This window comes from Salmo salar, chromosome 03 (genome assembly GCF_965601325.2).
Source record: "Salmo salar chromosome 03, fSalSal1, whole genome shotgun sequence".
NCBI classification, from domain to species: domain Eukaryota; kingdom Metazoa; phylum Chordata; class Actinopteri; order Salmoniformes; family Salmonidae; genus Salmo; species Salmo salar.
Window position 1 is genome coordinate 12,466,026 of NC_138293.1, and position 22,918 is coordinate 12,488,943.

Here is a 22,918-nt window from a genome sequence, read left to right on the forward strand (position 1 = left end):
GCCCCCTGTCTAAACATGGGGCACAATCTGAATGTGGACAAGATCAGGACAAATGAGGCATATTAACACCAGGTATAAACAGGTATTTTGACACAATGTACTGACATAGTTTTACATAATTATGTGAGGACAAATTGGTCATTCTTACATTGGACAAGGTAACTAACAATGGTGTAATTTTCATACATTTTTCATCAGTATGGCAGGAAATGAAACCTAGACCATATTTCAACAACTTACATTTGAGGTTGAAATATTGGGCCTTACAAAATGTTGAACAAATGATTTTTTTTTTTTTAAAGAACTTTGCTTAGAAATTAGATTCACAAAATAAACAAAAAATAATCAAATGCATAAAACGACTCATTTCCATTGAAGAATTAAAATATGTGAAAACGCCAGGAATCAGAGGCACATTGTCGACTGCGCCTTTTAAAGGCAATTTCCACAACATTTGCAGAGATTGCATGAATTCATGGTAAGCGCTGCAGATGGCTCAAGTGGAAATAACTTTTACAGCGCTTCAACACACCTTTGATTTAATTGCGGCCAGAGTTACTGTAGAATGACTTGATTAGGCACAAATCTTCCGAAACACTTGATCCAGTCTTATGATTGTATGATTAAACAGTGGCCTTCAAATGTTTGACATAGAGTACATGTTTTACATCTCAAGCTCCAACCTTCCAGTGCACTCCCATTTAAGGCTTCTCTGTTGAAATTACAAGTAAACATTTCAGAGATGTTTATTCAGTCCAGTGAAATGAGGATAAACAGATGAATGTTATTATGCCTTGGACATAGAATGGGTCACTTTTCACTGCCATTTTGCGAAGCCAAGTATGAGCCAATGAGAAAGTTGAACAGCTGTTATTACACAACAGTATCATATGAACATTTAGATTTTTACAAGTTCTGTCAAAAATGAAGAACAATACCCCCAAGTTCATCTGTTTTCACCCTCACACACAATGAATGGCACACGTAGGATTTGCAATCCCAATTTCCTGGCTAATCTTTTTACTTTGCTTACTTGATTGTTCATCTGTGAACGTGATTATAAACACGTAGCCTTGACGATCTAAGGCCAAATCACTGCTGTAAAAAGACCAAGTGAGAGATGTTTTTTTCTGTCATGTAGTTCCGCACTGGTGGGGACCATTTCCTTTTCAACAGTTTAACTTTCTACTAAAAACTTTGCAATGGTAACAAACTGAACCTGCTTGGCGAGACACGTGCTTAACCTTAGAGCCCGACACGTTGTGACCCTTGGTGTTTGTTCCATCAATCACAGTTTATTCAGTAACCTGACCTAGACCCCAAAAGACCATCAAGCAAAACTTACCTTGCAACTACAAAAAATGCTCCAAAGATCATGGCAAACCCTGTTGCCTCGATAGGCCCAGAGAATGGATTTCTGTGGGGAATGAATGATATCCACAAAATGAAACATATTATGTAATCTAATTTTCAAAAATTATATTGGTTTCTAACAATTGAAGAGAACTTACTTCAGTAGGATTCCATCAGCCAAAATGGTTAACAAAATAGAGAATCTTCTTAAAAGTGTAAGCATGGCATAGACTGGAAGAGATTAGAGGATGCACCATACATTGGACATAATAGCCAGGACATGACGTACAATCATACCACTGTGATCTCTATGATTCACATGCATTGATCATAGAAATAAAGTGGTGAATATTCAATATCGCGGTCAATGAACAAGAAAGAGGTCATACTTGAGTCGTTTGGTTCCTAGAAGTCTTGATAGCTGATTCCGAACATACAGAAGAGGTAGGGGAAAAATCTGCAAAGACTATAGACATATATCATGTTGAAACAGGCATACTGTTTTCATTGCCTGATGCAAGACTCAGTGTACATTCCACTCCCGTTGAATACAGCTTGGGGATCCCCATTCCATTTTCACTAGAGGCCTCTTTACCATTCCCTAAGGGTTTTCCCTTGAACTTGCACATGTTCACGTTTCAGAAATTTGATGTCGGAGGGGTTGTCTTCCAATGATTTGCTACAATGTCTCCACCTTGTGGGATGCAGAAGTACACTACATGACCAAATGTATGTGGACACCTGATTGTTGAACATCTAATTCCAAAATCATGGGCATTAAGATGGAGCCCCCCCTTTGCTGCCATAACAGCCTCCACTCTTCTGGGAAGGCTTTCCACTAGATGTTGGAACATTGCATATTGTTATTTTTTTGCTCCTTTGCACCCCAGTATCTCTACTTACACATTCATCTTCTGCACGTCTATCACTCCAGTGTTAATTGCTAAATCGTAATTATTTTGTCACTATGGCCTATTTATTGCCTTACCTCCCTAATCTTATTACATTTGCACACACTGTATATAGATTTTTCTATTGTGTTATTGACTGTACGTTTGTTTATCCCTTGTGTAACTCTGTGTTGTTTGTGTCGCACTGCTTTGCTTTATCTTAGCCAGGTCGCAGTTGTAAATGAGAACTTGTTCTCAACTGGCCTAGCTGGTTAAATAAAGGTGAAATTTAAAAATAAAAAAAATAAAAAATTGCATCAGGGACTTGCTTCCATTCAGCCACAAGAGCTTTATTGAGGTTGGGCACTGACGTCGCCGTTCCAATTCATCCCAAAGGTGTTCGATTGGGTTGAGGTCAGGGCTCTGTGCAGGCCAGTCAAGTTCTTCCACATCGACCTCAAACCATTTCTGTATGGACCTCGCTTTGTGCACGGGGGCATTGTCATGCTGGAACAGGAAAGGGCCTTCCCCAAACTGTTGCCACAAAGTTGGAAGCACAGAATCGTCTGGAATGTCATTCTATGCTGTAAGATTTCCCTTCACTGGAACTAAGGGGCCTAGCCCGAACCATGAAAAACAGCCTCAGACCATTATTCCTCTTCCACCAAACTTTACAGCTGGCACTATGCATTGTGGCAGGTAGTATTCTCCTGGCATCCATCAAACTCAGATTCGTCCATCGGACTGCCAGAGGGTGAAAACGTGATTCATAACTCCGGAGAACGTGTTTCGACTGCTCCAGTGTCCAATGGCGGTGAGCTTTACACCACTCCAGCCGATGCTTGGCATTGCGCATGGTGATCTTAGGCTTGTGTGCGGCTGCTCGGCCATGGAAATCCATTTCATGAAGCTCCCGACAAACAGCTATTGTGCTGATGTTGCTTCCAGAGGCAGTTTGGAAATCTGTAGTTAGTGTTGCAAACGAGGACAGACTATGTTTACACGATACGTGCTTCAGCACTCACCGCTCCTGTTCTGTGAGCTTGTGTAGCCTACCACTTTGCGGCTGAGCCATTGTTGCTCTTAGACATTTCCACTTCACAATAACAACACTTGCAGTTGACCGGAACAGCTCTACAGGGCAGAACTTTTACGAACTGACTTGTTGGAAAAGTGGCACGTTGAAAGTCAGAGCTCTTCAGTAAGGCCTTTCTACTGCCAATGTTTGTCTATGGAGATTGCATGGCTGTGTGCTCGATTTTATACACCTGTCAGCAACAGTTGTGGCTGAAATAGCCAAATCCACTCATTTGAAGGGATGTCCACATACTTTTTTCATATAATAGCACTCACAGCTTTCAAAGAAAACAAAATCTGAGACATTATTGTCTGTTCACATTTTCGATTATATTTATACTGAAAATGTGTATAAAACCTGTATAAACAATATTTATTATTATATGATAATATTTTAGGTTGACTACAACTGATATAATCACATGCTTTACTTTTATTTTCCTGCATTTAGTGAAATCAGGAAACGCATCACCTATGCCTCCATTGCCATTCATTCCAACTAGACTGGTTTATGATTTCTCCCTGACCAAGATGGCTGCCATTTTGGCCCCATTATGGAACTTTGAGGGTTTATAACATAGATCCTATTAAATTACTGTAGGGGCTCTATGGACATAACATTGAAATAATGCCAACGTCACACAGCTTGAATATAGAAAAGCAATACAGTTCGTTCTTTTTCCTTTTAAATCACAGTAATGATTTCACACAACTCACTTCCGTGGGCAGAATACATTTAACACCTCTTAAGTAATTTATTAGAACAGGGATGTTTGCAGAGAAGTCTACCATCAAGTGGCTCAAACAGTACTACAAAAGGCTTGCGCCAGTCACCTGTGTCCATGCATTACCAGCAAGTCTTTCCAGAGCATTGTAATATAAAGCTTTCAGTCTTTCAGCCTTAAATGTACCTCTTCCCCAACCCAAATGTGTGAAGCACAGGAGGTTGGTGGCAGCTTCATTGAGGAGAACGGGCTCATGGTAATGACTGGAGCGGAATCAGTGGAATTAAATACATCTAACACATGCTTTCCAGGTGTTTGATGCCATTCCATTAGTTCCGCTCCAGTCATTATTATGAGCAGTCCTCCCATCCTGTGGTGTGAAGTATACCCACTTCGTTCAAATAAATCCTCTACTGGAAATGCTAGACACAGACGACTATACGCAAGGTTAGCAGTCATACATTCTGTAGCACTCGATTGCTCCACATTGAACGGTCCATTTCTTTCAGACAAATTATGCAGTAGTGCTGCTGTAGTAATGATAATAATAATAATAATAACAATAATAATAACAATAATAGAACAGTAACAGCAAAGATGATCACCAGGGAAAAAATAAAATACAAATTACGTTTCAGACTACTGGTGCTGATAGAAACAAGATATGTCCACAGTCGACCATCTTCCCTAGTATGAAACAACGATGTTCTCAGAAATAACAAGTACTTCAGGCAAGATAGAGCTGCTTTTGAACTTGTGGTCAAGTGCCCGGAAGATGTCAAGGTCATGACAGGGGAGTACTTTAAGTCCTATAAGTAACTATTGTTCCCGTTTACAATGAACCCAATCAATTTCACATGCACGCACACACACAAACACACACAAAGATTTGGTCACACAAAAAATACAATATATTCGTATAGTGGTCCTAAGGTTACTAGTAGTAAAGCCTGTACGACCTTCAAGGACCAGCCTAGAAATACATTTGGGCCATGGCTGCCCTGAAGACACAGGCAGTTAAGGACCAGGGACAAAGCACATGAACCACTGGTCAAGAAAAATAAGAGCTTATCAATAGGAAAATAAAGGAAATTCCCTTTCACTGCATGACAAGCAGAAGAATATTAAGATCAAGGGGTCACTCGAATACAGGTACATTTTTAAAACACAGTAAAAGATTTAGTACAAAGGTACTCAAATGTATTGAGTTTAACATCAGAGTAATACATGACTTAAAAGTCACCCCTTTCAAAATAAAAGCTCGTCTAAGATGACCCCAAAATAGTCAGATAAAGTCATGAGGAAAACCAGCCAAAGCCTCGGGGTTCCCCCCCCCCCCACACACACACACACACACCACACACACCACACACACACACACACACACACACACACACACACACACACACACACACACACACACCTCTGAAATGCATTTTTTCAAGCAGCAATACAAAAACAATATCCATGAAGTACGCATAATATCTGAAGAAAAAAAACATACTGTATGAAAACATCCCTGCTATCATGTCTCTAAATACAAAACTTTTACCAATAATTTGCTTCAGTTCAACAAGAAGTCCATTTTCCGCTTTTTTTTTGTCTTTTATCTGTCATTTTAAAACAGGTACAAATTTCAGTCCTCAGGTGTGATGACAGTCTTTTTTTTCTCGTATACTTGAAGAAGTTGTAAGCATGCAAGCCTCGTAGAGGAGGGGCCCGGAGGGGCTGATGGGGCGGGCTAGTGGCGGTGCTAGAGTATTAAGCCAGGGCCGGGAAAGCCTCTGGGTCGTCGACATTGGGAACGGACACTCCACCTGGCTGGGGACAAAGAGAGAGAGAGAAATCAGAGAATACTGGGTCGTGTTCAGTAGGGATTGGGAGGTACTACATGAACAACACAACTCAACAAGTAGAAGAACAATGATCACAGTCAACTTGAGCACCCAATTTGACTTTTTGTGGTCAGTGAAAACAGCTTTTTATGGTCACTAACCATTAAGGTTGAATGGTGGGAACCCGGTTACCGAGATTTACCAACCAAAACCACTCCCTTTTTACCCAGGATAAATAACAGAGAAACTGGTATATTCTAATAAATTATTTATATGAACACCATGGCGTGAAACAGAACTATTAAAATATATGCAATGTCTAAATCTGGCTTCTCTATGGACTGTGCATGATGAATCAGGGTGGGGACAGACAGCCCATCTCAGCATGGAGCACAGTTCTCAATGTTTGTAGACCTATCATCTCATCTTGGTAACTTTTTGTTCTTGTGACCTAGGCCTAAATTTGCTGCAGCATACTACAGTAATATTAAGACCGAATGCATGTCTAATTTACCCATCTTCAGCTGGCTTTTGGGGGTTACCTTGTTTTAGATGTGTAACGATTATCATTTTTTCAATTCTCCAGAGTTTTAAAAACAGCCCATCACTCGAATATCGTTGCTTTAAAATCAGTGCATGCATGAGCATTCACTAAGTCTTTCTCTCTCTCTCTCTCTTCATCAACTCCATTCAAATTGCATCCAAAATAGATAATCCTGAATCTAGATTGATATATAGCCCTATATATAGGATGTCCTAGCCTACCTCTTTCAGGTACATTTAATGCAGTATTAGCCTTATATTTAGCTAATTACTGATTACTGACTAATTACTAACAAGCTTCTAACTTATAGCCTCTGTCTCTTGCTCAATATGCAACCACCTGTGCTCCGCTGGCCTCTCCTTAAAAAAAGTTCCTTAGCTCTTGGAGTTCCATGCAGGAAAAGCTAGACTAGAATAACTTGTTGGACATCATTTCTTTTTAGAGGAGCGCAAGCTCTTTTTTGTTTAATGTTAAATACAGCAGCCAAGAGAACTCACGGATAGTTTGAAATAAGGGCGAACGTGCGATGGTGGTTGGCTATAGAAGTTATTTATTCAGACCCATAACCATTCAATCATTGTGAAGAGAAGTGAAAGCCTTCTACATCTAATTCTAGTCCAACATTATTAAAAGACGACATTAGAATGATGACGATAATTTAACCGTTGAACGCGAGGAAGGAATGAAGCAATAGAGAGAAAGAGGATGTAGGCTAATAACATTAGGGGAAATATTATGAAAGGTATATATGCGTCAGCCTACTAATTATACAAATAGGCCCCATTATATTTCAAACTTAAAATCAAATTCAGTAGCTTGTAACTTTGTAGACAGCTTGTGCTGCACCAGAATCGCAAGTTCTCTTCTGCTTTATCATGGTTTAACGATGTGTGTAATTCCAGTCCATGTAATATAATACAGTACAGTAATACAGTTCACGCTCAAAAAGATTAGCCTACTGGTGCTAGATTCATTTATTTACCCAAGAGAGCACATAGCTAGATACATCTATTGGTTTTTATGTGTTTCTGTCATGCGTAATGTGCAATAACCTATATCATATATGTATTGGATAATGGCACAATCATTTGGGCTTTTTTGTGCTTGGGTTCATTAAATGTGGTTAATGTAGGGCTCATAAAATGCATTTAATATATGTCTCATCAGGCTCAGGTAACATCAGGTTTGAATTTTCATGCTGATCAAAGCTATAATCAAATCCAGATTTATAATGCCACTCCCGGTTTTGGAGGGAAATACCTGGTTACCTGGGAGAAAAGTGATTTATTCTCGGGATGGAACATTTGTACAATACCGGGAAAATATTCAACCCTAGTAACCACAGCCTTTTGTGATCAACATTTACATCTATTTGTGTTCAGTGACAACAGTCTCCATTAGCGTTACCTTTTCAGATCGGCCTCCTCCCGCACCGCGACCTCCCCTTCCTCCACGGGTTCCCCCCCGCCCGCGCCGGCCCAGGTCTCCGAAGTTGATCTCCAGCTGGGCTGTAATGTCGTTGGCGGGCTTGCGGAAGTGGTGGTCCGGGCCAACTTCGTCAGGATTTCCCTGATGGAGGAAGAGTTGACGTTGTTTACATTTAGCCAGAGACCACTGATAGCAACCATCTCAACTAGCCAACATGCTAACTACTGTTTGACAGAATTTAACTCTTGATATACTATGCCAATGTGTATGAGTGTGTAGATAAAGGCTTGTTTTATCAGAATTGTATAGGGGTGAATATGTGAAACAACAGGCACCTTGAACAGAGGGGTTGTGTCTGCTTCAATCTCTGGAGCATCAATCACAGCCGGTCTCTGTAACAGCCAAGAGAAAGGACCAACAATAAGGATGAACACTTCAGTCACATTTGTAATGACATAGCCTCTTGGAGAGGGTTGTTAGCTGGTTAACATTACTATCTGGCTTATATCAGCCCTTTTGTTGGTAAATGCATAAAAAAGACCACCACAGTTATTAACAATCTTTATTAACCTTAAAGATTGTTTAGTATTGATCCGTTGACAGGAATCAATCATCAAACTTCTTTCTAACTTAAAACTTTTTTCCCAAAACTTGAAATGACACAGTTCACCAATATCACTTGAGTAGAGTACTGTATATCTGAAAATGTTCTGTAACTTAAATTGAAATCAAATTTATTTGAAATTAAAAACAAATTATTTAATTGAGTCGGTCACATCCTAAATGTAAATAACACAGAATTTTCTCAAATACGGCATGAAAACATAATGAAATATGCAAAACACAACTAGGGCTGTCACAATTACTGTATAACTGACGGTAATGAATGAAGACCGTCATAAAAATAAAATAACCATATATATATATATATATAACATAAATATATATAACATAACATATATATGGTTATTTTATTGTCATGACGGTCTTCATTCATTACCGTCAGTTATACAGTAATTGTGACAGCCCTAGATGTTTTTTGGGGGGAGGGGGGAATGAACAGCTGATTGAAGACTTTCTGCGATAACATGGACTCTTAACAACGTGATAAAACTTTGTTGCCCTTGCTGGAACAAGCAAGGTGTTGTAGCAAACTATGAATATAAGGAGCTTGGAACCTCTAACCCTGGCAATAGATGCAGTAAAGAGGTCAATTGAACTCGACCAAAACAATGGAATTGCCATGGAAACAAGTAGGGGGAAATGCCGTGGGAGAAAGATCCCGAGTCTCCTCATTGCCCCCCAGCAAAATTAGCCTACATTTAGGCTATTGTTTACACGTGTATTTTTCACTATGTTGAGGTAAAAATCATTTTATAATGCTTGTATGGATGTCAACCCAAATACATGTTCATGTCATCGTTACTAATCAACTGCATTACAGTTAAAACTACCACCACTTATTTCTGTATGCTAGCTGTGCTAACCAGCTTATATGAACAGGAGTTAGCATTTAGCAGTCACTTCTTCTAAACCTAAAAAAGGGACAACCTCTACATGTTTTGCAGCGAAAACTGCAAAATATATCCACATCGGACTTAAGTAACCACAGTGGCCTGTTCCATGACATAAATCATGAAGTATTTGACAAATATCCACTTTGTTATATCAGATTTGTTGAACTTGCGCCAATCTGGTCGTTCAATTGACTCCTTCACCCCATATAGCTGAATGGTAAACTCATGGGTACACTGGCAATGGATGTCTGCTATTGTAATGCAATCATTTCCATGGTAATGTAGAATGTTCACTCAAATGATAACTGAGGTGGCTCATGCTATGGAATGTATTTTTTGTAATGTAAATTGAGTTTAATCAACAAATCACAGCACATATTGATGGGTACACTTCCTGTTTTACTCCTATGGCTACACTTGTAATGGTCAGTCCACTCATTATGCCTTCATTGACTTGAATGGGGATGCCTGTTCTATTAATTCTATTTCTATGTCAGCCATGCAGTCAGGAGCGGAGGAAAGCAGAAAATGTGGGTCCAAATTTTTTTTCAATAATAATAATAATAATTTTACATTTGACATTTTAGTCATTTAGCAGACGCTCTTATCCAGAGCGACTTACAGTAGTGAATGCATACATTTCATACATTTTTTCCCCATACTGGTCCCCCGTGGGAATCGAACCCACAACCCTGGCGTGGCAAACACCATGCTCTACCAACTGAGCCACACGGGACCATAATAATACAAAAATATTCCTATTCGAACGGTTAATACGGAGACCCTGGTCATTTGGCTGGACAATTACGTCACCCAGAATTCCATGACCATCACAGTCCTAAACTACAACCAAATACAATGGCAAAACATCTATATACACACCTAACAGTGCACTGCACAACTACAGGTAAGCAAAAAGCAACAACAATTTTTTTTTAATATAAATTATATATACACACACACGGCTTGTGTCACTTACGTCTTTCAGCTTCTCGTCACTTACATCTTCGCTCTTGGACTTGTGCAGAACGTAGCCTTTGTTCCACTTGCTGTCGGCGCCCTCGTTGGGCTTGCGGATGTTGAACTCCACTTTGGCGCGTTCCTTGTCCTGCATGGCTTTCCATTCGTCCAGGGTCATCTCCTTGGGGCCCTCCTCCTTTGGTTCCTCCACCTCGTTCTCCCTGGAGGAGACAGAGACGCATTTGTTATTGAAAGCTATTACCATACATTGTCTGCTAGCTTTCACATTTCTGTTGTTTTGGATTTCTTCTAGATTGACTGTAGGGCTGCTTGCATTGTGGACCACGGGATGATCTGAATGTTGAGAACAGCACAAATCAGCATAAATGCAGCACCATAGAGAACCAGTACAGTGTGATGTTAACTCCAAGAACAGGTCTCCCTGGCAAAAATTGGACTAACCTGTGTGTGTGTGTGTGTGTGTGTGTGGTGTGTGTGTGTGTGTGTGTGTATGTATGCATCTCATGCGTCTTGGCATGCTCTCCACCAGTCTTTCACATTGATGTTGGGTGACTTTATGCCACTCTTGGCGCAAAAATTCAAGCAGCTCAGCTCTTCCTCTTGATCACATTCAAGAGGTTTTCAATGGGTTTCAGGTCTGGAGATTGGGCTTGATTCAAGTGTCCTTCACAAAAACAAATCTGCCCGATTCCAGCCTTGCCGATTCCACCAAATTTCACAGTGGGTGTGAGACCTGGAGAGGCCTACAAGCCAGTGTGAAAATCAGGGTTATTCCATCAAATATTGATTTCTGAACTCTTCCTAAGTTAAAACATTAGTATTGTGTTGTTTAAAAATGAATATGAACTTATTTTCTTTGCATTATTCAAGGTCTGACAACACTGCATCTTTTTGTTATTTTGACCAGTTGTCATTTTCTGCAAATAAATATTTTTATTTGGAATTTAGGAGAAATGTTGTCAGTAGGTTATAGAATAAAAAAAATTAAAAATAAATAATTTTACCCAAACACTTACCTATAAACAGTAAAACCAGAGAAACTGATAATTTTGCAGTGGTCTCTTACTTTTTTTCCAGAGCTGTATATGTACAGTTGAAGTCGGAAGTTTACTCCTTAGCCAAATACATTTAAACTCAGTTTTTCACAATTCCTGACATTTAATCAGAGTAAAAATTCCCTGTTTTAGGTCAGTTAGGATCACCAATTTATTTTAAGAATGTGAAATGTCAGAAAAATAGTAGAGAGAATGATTTATATCAGCTTTTATTTCTTTCATCACATTCCCAGTGGGTCAGAAGTTTACATACACCCAATTAGTATTTGGTTGCATTGCCTTTAAATTGTTTCACTTGGGGCAAACGTTTCGGGTAGCCTTCCACAAGCTTCCCACAATAATTTGGGTGAGTTTTGGCCGATTCCTCCTGACAGAGCTGGTGTAACTGAGTCAGGTTTGTAGGCCTCCTTGCTCGCACACGCTTTTTCAGTTCTGCCCACACATTTTTCTATAGGATTGAGGTCAGGGCTTTGTGATGGCCACTCCAATTCCTTGAATTTGTTGTCCTTAAGCCATTTTGCCACAACTTTGAAAGTAAGCTTGGGGTCATTGTCCATTTGGGAGATCCATTTGCGACCAAGCTTTAACTTCCTGACTGATGCCATGAGACTCCAACCTAACTGTATGTAAACTTCCGACTTCAACTGTATATGTATAAATAAAGGTTAAATGAAATGGAGCGAAATGGGTTGGTTGTCCCGTTTGGGGTGTGGGGTGTTTTGCACCGAGGTGTGCAGGGAAGTTAACTGGACAGGTCCAGGAAGGTGCTCACTTGTTCTCAGAGTCAGCAGGGGGGTGTGCCACTCCCTCAGGGGTTCCCTCGGGTGCAGCAGTCTGTTCAGCATCACCACTGGGAACAGAAATTCAACACAGCGAAGGAACAAACCAGTTAATATCAACAAAGGACCTGTGTCCTTGCCTACACATAATGGTCATCTCATTTAAGGGAGTAGGTAATGATTGTTTGAACACCAACCTTGTTTCGTCCTTGGGGTTCCCCCAGTTGTGAGAGCCACTCCCGCCACGCTTCTCCTCGGATTTCTGACTGTTGAGGGGAAAAAAATGGAAACCAAAAGCTCCACCATCACTACCACTAATCACAGAGCATCTGAAGATCTAATCCCTCCAAAAGACCATCACTACCACTAATCACAGAGCATCTGAAGATCTAATCCCTCCAAAAGACCATCACTACCACTAATCACAGAGCATCTGAAGATCTAATCCCTCCAAAAGACCATCACTACCACTAATCACAGAGCATCTGAAGATCTAATCCCTCCAAAAGACCATCACTACCACTAATCACAGAGCATCTGAAGATCTAATCCCTCCAAAAGACCATCACTACCACTAATCACAGAGCATCTGAAGATCTAATCCCTCCAAAAGACCATCACTACCACTAATCACAGAGCATCTGAAGATCTAATCCCTCCAAAAGACCATCACTACCACTAATCACAGAGCATCTGAAGATCTAATCCCTCCAAAAGACCATCACTACCACTAATCACAGAGCATCTGAAGATCTAATCCCTCCAAAAGACCATCACTACCACTAATCACAGAGCATCTGAAGATCTAATCCCTCCAAAAGACCATCACTACCACTTGTCCTTTAAGGACTCTGAGCAGAAATTACTCACGGTTTGTCACCGCCGCCACTGTGTCTGTCGAAGTCCCGTTTGCCCCGGGAGTCGAAGCTGTCACCCCGGCCCATGCCCCGGCCCCGTCCACCACGCCCACCACGGCCGCCGCCACGCCCTCTGGGGGGCCGGTCTCCGAAAGGTCTAAGGAGGCACACACACACACACACACACACACACACAGGCTCAGCATCAAGCAGCACAGATACAGAATGAGCAGCTCAGAACTACGAATACTACTTCATTGAACGTTTTAAAAACATGCAAGGATATATACCTTGCCTTCAGAAAGTAGTCATATAGCCCTTCACTTATTACACATTTTGTTGTTTTACAGCCTGAATTCAAAATGGATTAAATAAAATAAAAAAATCTCACCCATCTACACACAATACCCCATTATGACAAAGTTGAAAACATGTCTTTTAGAACATTTATTGAAAATGAAATACAGATCTAATTTACATAGGTCTGTATTTCATTTTCAATAAATTTGCTACAATTCCTAAAAACATGTAACAAGTACTCACACCCCTTTGCTATGCCACTACACCATGAGCTCAGGTGCATCCAATTCATTTTGATCATCCTTGAGATGCCACTACAACTTGGGAGTCCACCTGTGGTCAATTCAATTGTTTGGACATGATTTAGAAAGAAACACATCTGTCTATATAAGGTCCCACAGTTGACAGTGTATGTCAGAGCAGAAACGATACCATGAAATCCAAGGAACTGTCCCGAGATCTCTGATAGAATTGTAATGAGGCATATATCTGGGATATAAAACAATTTCTATAGTATCGATAGTATAGAGAACTGTGATCTCCGTCATCGGGAAATAGAAAAAAATATGGAACTACCCAGACTCTGCATAGAGCTGGCCTTCCGACCAAACTGAGTAACTGGACAAGAAGGACCTTGGTCAGGGAGGTGACCAAGAACCCAATGACCACTCTGACAGAACTACAGAGTTCCTTGGCTGAGATGGGAGAACCTGCCAGAAGGACAACAGTTTCTACAGCACTTCACCAATCTGGACTTTATGGGAGAGTGGCCAGACAGAAGCCACTCCAGAGAAAAAAGGCACTTGACAGCACGCCTGGAGTTTAAAAAACGCACGTGAAAGACAGAGGCAAAAGATTATGTGGTCTAATGAGACAAAAATTTAACTAAATGTAAAGCACAATGTCTGGAGAAAAACAGGCACAGATGATCATCCGTCTAACACCATCCCTACATTGAAGCATGGTGGTGACAGCATCATGCTATGGGAATGCTTTACAACGGCAGAGACTGTGAGACTGGTATGGATAGAGGGAACAATGAATGGAGCCAAATACAGGCAAATCCTTGATGAGAACCTGCTTCAGAGTGCAGAAAACCTAAACTGGGGTGAAGATTTACATTCCAACAGGACAAGCATACAACCAAAGCAAAACTGGAATGGCTTCAGAACAAGCATGTGAAAGTCCTTGAGTGGCCCAGCCAAAGACCAGACTTGAATCCCATTGAAAATCTGTGGAAAGACGAAGATTGCTGTTCACCACTGCTCCCAATCTAACTTAACAGAGCTTGAGAAAAATCCGCAAGGAAGAATGAGAGAAAATCCCCAAATCCAGATGTGCAAAGCTGATACAAGTCGACTCAAAGCTGTAATCGCCGCCAAAAGTGCTTCTACAAAGTAATGACTCAGGGGTGTGAATACTTAAGATATTTCTGTATTTCATTTACAATAAATTTGCAAAGATTTCTAAAAACATGTTTTCACTAATTTTATCCATTTTGAATACAGGCTATAACAACAAAATAAGTCACGTTGTATGAATACTTTCTGAAGGCAATGTTGGTTATAGGTTGTGAGGATAATAGGTGTGATTTTGACAGGTTTGTTTGCATTGCTTTAGCTAGTAGTGAGCACAAACTACAGTCAACGGCAAGAGAGAAGTGTCATCTGACACTTAGAAATAACGAACTGAAGCATACAGTGTGTCCCGGACATCTGTCTATCCCACGATTCCCAGACGGCCAGATTTCATCAACGATAATAATTATAATTAACAAACAATGTCTCTAAGCATTGTCATTTAGTACAGCAACTACTCACTTGTCTGCAGAGAACTCTCCTCTCTCTCCGACGTCGGGCTTGTCCTCGAGGGGTTTATCGAAACGGCGCTCACGTGGGGGTCTCCTGTTGTCTGGCCTCCTCTCGGCGGCGGGCCGCCCCTCGCCCTGCCCGGCCTGGTGCTGGGAGCCAGGTTGGCCCTGCTGGTCCGGCCTCCGGTCCACCCGCCTGATACCTGCCACCACAACAACAACACATGGAGGCTTTAGAGGTGGACACCGATATGACTACAGACTAATTAGGAGGGCGGTGCAGACAAAACCCACATGAGCACCACTCTTTCAATAATACTTTTTGATCAAATGTTATTTATCACATGCGCCGAATACAACAAATGTAGACCTTACCGTGAAATGCTACTTACAATCCCTTAACCAACAATGCAGTTCAAGAAATAAAGTTCAGAAAAGATTTACTACATAAACTAAAGTATAAAATAAAAGTTAGACAAAATAACAATAACGAGGCTATATACACAGGAGGTACCGGTACTGAGTCAATGTGCGGGAGTACAGGTTACTCAAGGTAATGTGTACATGTAGGTAGGGGTAAAGTGACTATAAACAGAGAGTAGCAGCAGTTTAAGGGGGGGGGGGGGGGTGTCAATGCAAATCGTCTGGATAACCTTTTAATTGTTCAGGAGTCTTATGGCTTGGGGGTAGAAGCTGTTTAGAAGCCTCTTGGACCTAGACTTGGCGCTCCAGTATCGCTTGCCATGCGGTAGCAGAGAGAACAGTCATTGACAAGAGTGGCTGGAGTCTGACAATTTTTAGGGCCTTCCTCTGACCTGGTATAGATGTCCTGGATGGCAGGAAGCTTGGCCCCAGTGATGTACTGGGCCATACACACTACCCTCTGTAATGCCTTGCGGTCGGAGGTCGAGCAGTTGCCATACCAGGTGGTGATGCAACCAGTCAGGATGCTCTTGATGGTGCAGCTGTAGAACATTTTGAAGATATGAGGACCCATGCCAAATCTTTTCAGTATTTCACATCTGATGAGCGTCGGAGCCGGTGTAGTACAATTCGATCTTAGTGCTGTATTTACGATTTGCCTGTTTGATTGTTCGTCGACGGGCATAGCGGGATTTCTTATAAGCTTCCGGGTTACAGTCCCGCTCCTTGAAAGCGTCAGCTCTACCCTTTAGCTCAGTGCGAATGTTGCCTGTAATCCTAGGCCTCTGGTTGGGGTATGTACGTACAGTCACTGTGGGGACGACATCATCGATGCACTTATTGAATGTGGTGTACTCCTCAATGCCATTGGAAGAATCCCGGAACATATTCCAGTCTGTGCTAGCAAAACAGTCCTGTAGCTTAGCATCTGCTTCATCTGACCACTTTTATATTGACCGAGTCATTGGTGCTCCCTGCTTTAATATTTGCTTGTATGCAGGAATCAGGAGGATAGCATTATGGTCAGATTTGCCAAATGGAGGGCGAGCTTTGTACATCTCTGTGTGTGGAGTAAAGGTGGTCTAGAGTTTTCTTTTCCCCTCTGGTTGCACATTTAACATGCTGGTGGAAATTTGGTAAAACGGATTTAAGTTTCCCTGCATTAAAGTCCCCGGCCACTCTGGCCTGCTCGCCTCCCTACCTCTGAGGAAGCACAGTTCCCGCTCAGCCCAGTCAAAACTGTTCGCTGCTCTGGCACCCCAATGGTGGAACAAGCTCCCTCACGACGCCAGGACAGCGGAGTCAATCACCACCTTCCGGAGACACCTGAAACCCCACCTCTTTAAGGAATACCTGGGATTGGATAAAGTAATCCTTCTAACCCCCCCCCCCCCTTAAAAGATTTAGATGCACTATTGTAAAGTGGTTGTTCCACTGGATATCATAAGGTGAATGCACCAATTTGTAAGTCGCTCTGGATAAGAGCGTCTGCTAAATGACTTAAATGTAAATGTAGGAGCACCGCCTCCGGATGAGCGTTTTTCTGTTTGCTTACGGCGGTATACAGCTCATTGCGTGCGGTCTTAGTGCCAGCTTCGGTCTGTGGTGGTATGTAGACAGCTATGAAAAATACAGATGAAAACTCTCTAGGTAGATAGTGTGAGATACTCTACCTCAAGCAAGCAAAACCTCGAGACTTCCTTAGATATCGTGCACCAGCTGTTGTTTACCAATATACATAGACTGCTGCCCCATGTCTTACCAGAGGCTGCTGTTCTATCCTGCTGATACAGTGTAAAACCCGGCAGCTGTATGATGTTCATGTCATCGTTTAGCCACGACTCGGTGAAACACAAGATATTATAGTTAATGTCCCGTTGGTAGTTTAATCTTGCTCATAGGTCATCGATTTTATTTTCAATTGGTTTTACACGCTCGCCTACGAATTCTCAGAAGGCAGCCCGACCTCCGCCCCCTTTTTCTCCGTCTTCTCTTCACACAAATGACAGGGATTTTAGCCTGTTCCCGGGAAAGCAGTATATCCTTCACGTCGGACTTGTTAAAGGAAAAAGCTTCTACCAGTTCATGGTGAGTAACCGCTTTTCTGATGTCAATAAGTTATTTTCGGTCTTAAGAGACAGTAGCAGCAACATTATGAACAAAATAACTTACAAACACACACACACACACACACACAAAAAATAACACAGTTGGTTAAACAAATCAAAATATATTTTATATTCTTCAAAATAGCCATCCTTTACCTTGATGACAGCTTTGCACACTCTTGGCATTCTCTCAACCCGCTTCATGAGGAATGCTTTTCCAACATTCTTGAAGGGGTTCCCACATATGCTGAGCACTTGTTGGCTGCTCTGGGTCTTCAGTTCCTGTGGCGGTCCTCATGAGAGCCAGTTTCATCATAGCACTTGATGGTTTTTGCGACTGCATTTGAAGAAACTTTCAAAGTTCTTGAAATTTTCTGGATTGACTGACCTTCATGTCAAAGTAATGATGGACTGTCATTTCCCTTTGCCTATTTGAGCTATTTGAGCTGTTCTTGCCATAATATGGACTTGGTATTTTAGAAAATAGGGCTGTCTTCTGTATACCACCCCTACCTTGTCACAACATAACTGATTGGCTCAAACGCATTAAGGAAAGAAATTCCACAAATTAACTTAACAAATCACACCTGTTGATTGAAATGCATTCCAGGTGACTACCTCATGAGGCTGGTTGAGAGAATGCCAAGAGTGTGCAAAGCTGTCAACGCGGGAGAAAGTGCATGTTATAAAATAATATTTAATAGTGTTGCACCATTATTCTTACTAGAGGTCGACCGATTATGATTTTTCAACGCCGATACCGATAATTGGAGGACCAAAAAAAGCCGATACCGATACTTGGAGGACCAAAAAATCCGATACCGATTAATCGGCCGATTTTTTTAATGTATATATTTGTAATAATGACAATTACAACAATACTGAATGAACACATAATACATCAATAAAATCAATTTAGTCTAAAATAATTAATGAAACATGTTCAATTTTGTTTAAATAATGCATAAACAAAGTGTTGGAGAAGAAAGTAAAAGTGCAATATGTGCCATGTAAGAAAGCTAACGTTTAAGTTCCTTCCTCAGAACATATGAAAGCTGGTGGTTCCTTTTAACATGAGTCTTCAATATTCCCAGGTAAGAAGTATTAGGTTGTAGTTATTATAGGACTATTTCTCTCTATATGATTTGCATTTCATATACCTTTGACTATTGGATGTTCTTATAGGCACTTTAGTATTGCCAGTGTAACAGTATAGCTTCCGTCCCTCTCCTCGCTCCTACCTGGGCTCGAACCAGGAACACATCAACAACAGCCACCCTCGTAGCAGCGTTACCCATGCAGAGCAAGGGGAACAACTACTCCAAGTCTCAGAGCGAGTGACGTTTGAAACGCTATTAGCGCGCACCCCGCTAACTAGCTACCATTTCACATCGGTTACACCAGCCTAATCTTGGGAGTTGATAGGCTTGAAGTCATAAACAGCGCAATGCTTGAAGCATTGCGAAGAGCTGCTGGCAAAACGCACGAAAGTGCTGTTTGAATGAATGCTTACGAGCCTGCTGGTGCCAACCATCGCTCAGTCAGACTGCTCTATCAAATCATAGACTTAATTATAATATAATAAAACACACAGAAATACGAGCCTTAGGTCATTAATATGGTCGAATCCGGAAACTATCATCTCGAAAACAAAACGTTTATTCTTTCAGTGAAATACGGAACCGTTCCGTATTTTATCTAACGGGTGGCATCCCTAAGTCTAAGTATTGCTGTTACATTGCACAACCTTCAATGTTATGTCATAGTTCGCAACGAGCCAGGCAGCCCAAACTGTTGCATATACCCTGACTCTGCATGCAATGAACGCAAGAGAAGTGGCACAATTTCACCTGGTTAATATTGCCTGCTAACCTGGATTTATTTTAGCTAAATATGCAGGTTTAAAAATATATACTTGTGTATTGATTTTAAGAAAGACATTGATGTTTATGGTTAGGTACAAGTTGGAGCAATGACAGTCCTTTTTCGCGAATGCGCACCGCATCGATTATATGCAACGCAGGACAGGCTAGATAAACTAGTAATATCATCAACTAGTGATTATGATTGATTGATTGTTTTTTATAAGATAAGTTTAATGCTAGCTAGCAACTTACCTTGGCTTCTTACTGCATTCGCGTAACAGGCAGGCTCCTCGTGGAGTGCAATGTAAAGCAGGTGGTTAGAGCATTGGACTAGTTAACCGTAAGGTTGCAAGATTGAATCCCCAAGCTGACAAGGAAAAAAAATCTGTCGTTCTGCCCCTGAACAAGGCAGTTAACCCACTGTTCCTAGGCCGTCATTGAAAATAAGAATGTGTTCTTAACTGACTTGCCTAGTTAAATAAAAAATTATTATAATAATAATAATAAGAATAATCATCATTCGGCAAATCGGTGTCCAAAAATACCGATTACCGATTGTTATGAAAACTTGAAATCGGCCCTAATTAAATCGGCCATTCCGATTAATCGGTCGACCTCTATTCTATTGTTCTGTGAATGATTGGATACAGCCAGTATTGCTCCAAAGGCACATCACTTATTCGCATACAGCCAGTAGTCATCCAAAGCCCCACCCCCCCTCGCCCAAACTTTTCTCATCGGATCTACACGACTCACGTAGGTCACCTATTTTGGATTCAAAACGGCGAATTTCACCTAAAGGTGACTAGTTTGCATCCCTGTAGCTAACGTCAGCTAACCGGCGAAAAAGCTTGGGGTAAACAAACAGTGATGCAAGTATTGTGCGACAGCTTTACTAACTTCACTGTCAGTCTTAGCAGGTCGGGAAACAAATTAGAGTGACAGAATAAGTATCACGCAAATAATTTGTTGTTGTGACAGCCAAGTATGTTAATAACGACAAGTGAGGCTGCTGAAAACATTTATTGAAACAACAAAAAAGTGTCAGTAGTTTGCTTTGGATGATGACAAAGTTAGCCTAATTACATGGGAGTAACAGGGATATCCTATGGCTGTACCCTGTACCCTGCAGAAATATGCAGAAATTGCTCAACCATTTTCTGGTTACTAAAATTGTAATAGTTTGCCTAATTTCAATATGTGACAAAACAAGCAAGTATGTTTTAGAGAAACATTGTGGCATCTAAACCATTGAGAAATATATTTTCCATAAACAAAAATATTGTTTTCAGCTGTTTGAAGCTAGTGTGCAAAACCGAAAGTAAAAGGAAGCATAGAAAAAGCATAGAAATAAAGCACATTGAAATCAAGTCTAAGAAGCCGTAGATATTTTCTATGTAATGACAGATCTGTAACTAATATTTATATGTGAATTTGTTACAAAAAGTTACATATAACAGCTAACAACATGAACTATGGGCCAGCTGTCAGTAAAGGTGTTAGGGTTACTCCAGAGGAAGTTGCTGAGCTAGTTCATGAGGGTGTTGTGTTACCCTGTCATTCTTACTTTGACAGCATGCACCTTTGATTCCAGGCAGACACGCTTCGTTCAATGCATTTAGTTAGTGATAATATTTAGAGGGGCCTTAGCTAGCTAATATTACTTTGGTTGTGGTGGACATCTGGCCAGATGCACCCGTTCACAAAAACATTGCGCATGCACTTCGAGGAAATAACAGCTTGTTAGCTATAAAGTGAAGTACAGTAACATCTGTTTAGAAAAGCGGATGCGCAGATGAAAACAAACGCCAACACGCTAGTTCCACTGTCATAACACTTCACGGAATAAGCTACCTACATGAAAACAGTACTATGCAATAACTTGATAGTCAGCTTGTACCGTTTATCCACCTGCACCGGACTTTGGTTGGCTAGGTCGCGCGAACTACCTAGCTTGCTAATGATGCAGGTGCAGCATCACGCACGGGCCTCATTCAACTCGATATTTCTGACAGTTCAGTAGCATCACTGTTGTTTTGAAGAATAGCTAGTTAACTACGCAGCTTGTCCCGCAAATCCCTAGAAGAGACAGATAGCCATCTTCTTTCTTAGCTAAATACAAAGCTAACTAGCTAGCTATATTATGAATATGTGCACCAAGCTCAAGCTGTTTCACAACAAAAACATTAACCTGCGCAGCAACCACAGCGCCATCATTTACAACGTCCACATCCTGCAGGTGGAATGGATTTCAGCGAGAGGCGGGCCAGAGTGCACAGGTGGATGCTATCCAATGCATGATTAACCCGTCTAATAATGCATTGGATATGTGCATGTTTGCAATGGGTTCTTCTGTTGCCCTCTAAATTGATCGCAACAGGACAGAACCCATGTTGTTGTTAGCAAACTGGCTAGGTTTTTGCAGGTTTTGAAATACACGCACCACCAATTTGTCAGCGTGCACCTTTACCTTCTTTCTTCAGAGGTACTGCAGCCTGTGTTTCATCTTTCTTGTCAAGGAGCGGATTCTTCCTGTCCTTCTGTGACTCCTTCTTGGGCTGCTTGGCGGCTTGGGCTGCAGACTTGGTGAGACCAGCTGCAGCCGCCTCTTTCTTCTTATTCTCCGCCGCCTTTAACACCTCGAAAGGGTCTGATTCATCGTCCAAGAGCTGGTCGAACCGATTGGTTACGATGCAGCCGAAGCTTTCTTGCAGATGCCCGGGCATGATCGCGCCCCTTCAGCGGAATTCACCTCCGATTCTACGAGGCTTGGTGCGAACAATTCGCTAGATACTACCTACCACAAGATGGCTGGGAAATGTACCTCTTCTCTTCCGGCGCGAGGAATATCCGTTATATTCAGTAGTGCGATATGGGGCATGTAGTCGTCTAGTCCAGGATTTTCCAAACTCGGTCCAGCTTGTAAACAATTGCATATATCGTGTAAGGTGACAACTGTTTGATTATTCATTAATCCCATTAGCCATTAAATACTATTGCTATTAAAATGCATGTTCATTGACAAAACAAAATGCCTTTACACTGCTGACTGGTTAAGAAATCAAATCAAACTTTATTTGTCACATGCGCCGAATACAACAAGTGTAGACCTTACCGTGAAATGCTTACTTACAAGCCCTTTTAACCAACAGTGCAGTTCAAGAAGAGTTTAAGTAAATATTCGCGCTCTAGCGACTCCTTGTGGCGGCCGGGCACATGAACACTGACTTCGGTTGCCAGCTGAATGGTGTTTCCCGACAGACACACTGGTGCGACTGGCTTCCTGGTTAAGCGAGCAGTGTGTCAAGAAGTAGTGCGGCTTGGAGGGGTCGTACGGCTCTTGACCTTCGCCTCTCACGAGTCCGTACAGG

General features: G+C 41.4%; 1 protein-coding gene across 2 annotated transcripts; it reads right to left on the reverse strand.

Annotated features, from left to right (window-relative positions):
• Nucleotides 1-5,417: 5,417 nt before the first annotated feature.
• On the reverse strand, nt 5,418-22,381 carry LOC106598504 (SERPINE1 mRNA-binding protein 1). Of its 2 annotated transcripts, none has more exons than XM_014189559.3 (9): nt 22,018-22,381; nt 15,162-15,354; nt 13,055-13,198; nt 12,382-12,450; nt 12,178-12,255; nt 10,373-10,550; nt 8,188-8,244; nt 7,832-7,993; nt 5,418-5,866 (listed from the first exon to the last, which is right to left on the reverse strand). In XM_014189559.3, exons 1-9 carry the CDS (start codon nt 22,271-22,273, stop codon nt 5,807-5,809), a joined length of 1,197 nt encoding a protein of 398 aa, XP_014045034.1. In that variant the 5' UTR covers nt 22,274-22,381; the 3' UTR covers nt 5,418-5,806. The 2 variants fall into 2 exon arrangements, with proteins under 2 accessions (XP_014045034.1, XP_014045027.1); XM_014189552.3 differs by having other exon boundaries at nt 10,349-10,550; nt 22,018-22,380.
• Between the last annotated feature and the right edge of the window lie 537 nt (nt 22,382-22,918).

Bases quoted from the DNA above. Each gene is read 5' to 3' on its own strand.
- LOC106598504 (XM_014189552.3), bottom strand. From the start codon at position 22,273: ATGCCCGGGCATCTGCAAGAAAGCTTCGGCTGCATCGTAACCAATCGG. The intron at 15,355-22,017 runs GTAAAGGTGCAC...TTGTGGTGGCAG, and splicing joins AGTACCTCTGAAGAAAGAAG to GTATCAGGCGGGTGGACCGG. The intron at 10,551-12,177 runs GTGAGCACCTTC...TGTCTCCTCCAG, and splicing joins CCTGCTGACTCTGAGAACAA to GGAGAACGAGGTGGAGGAAC.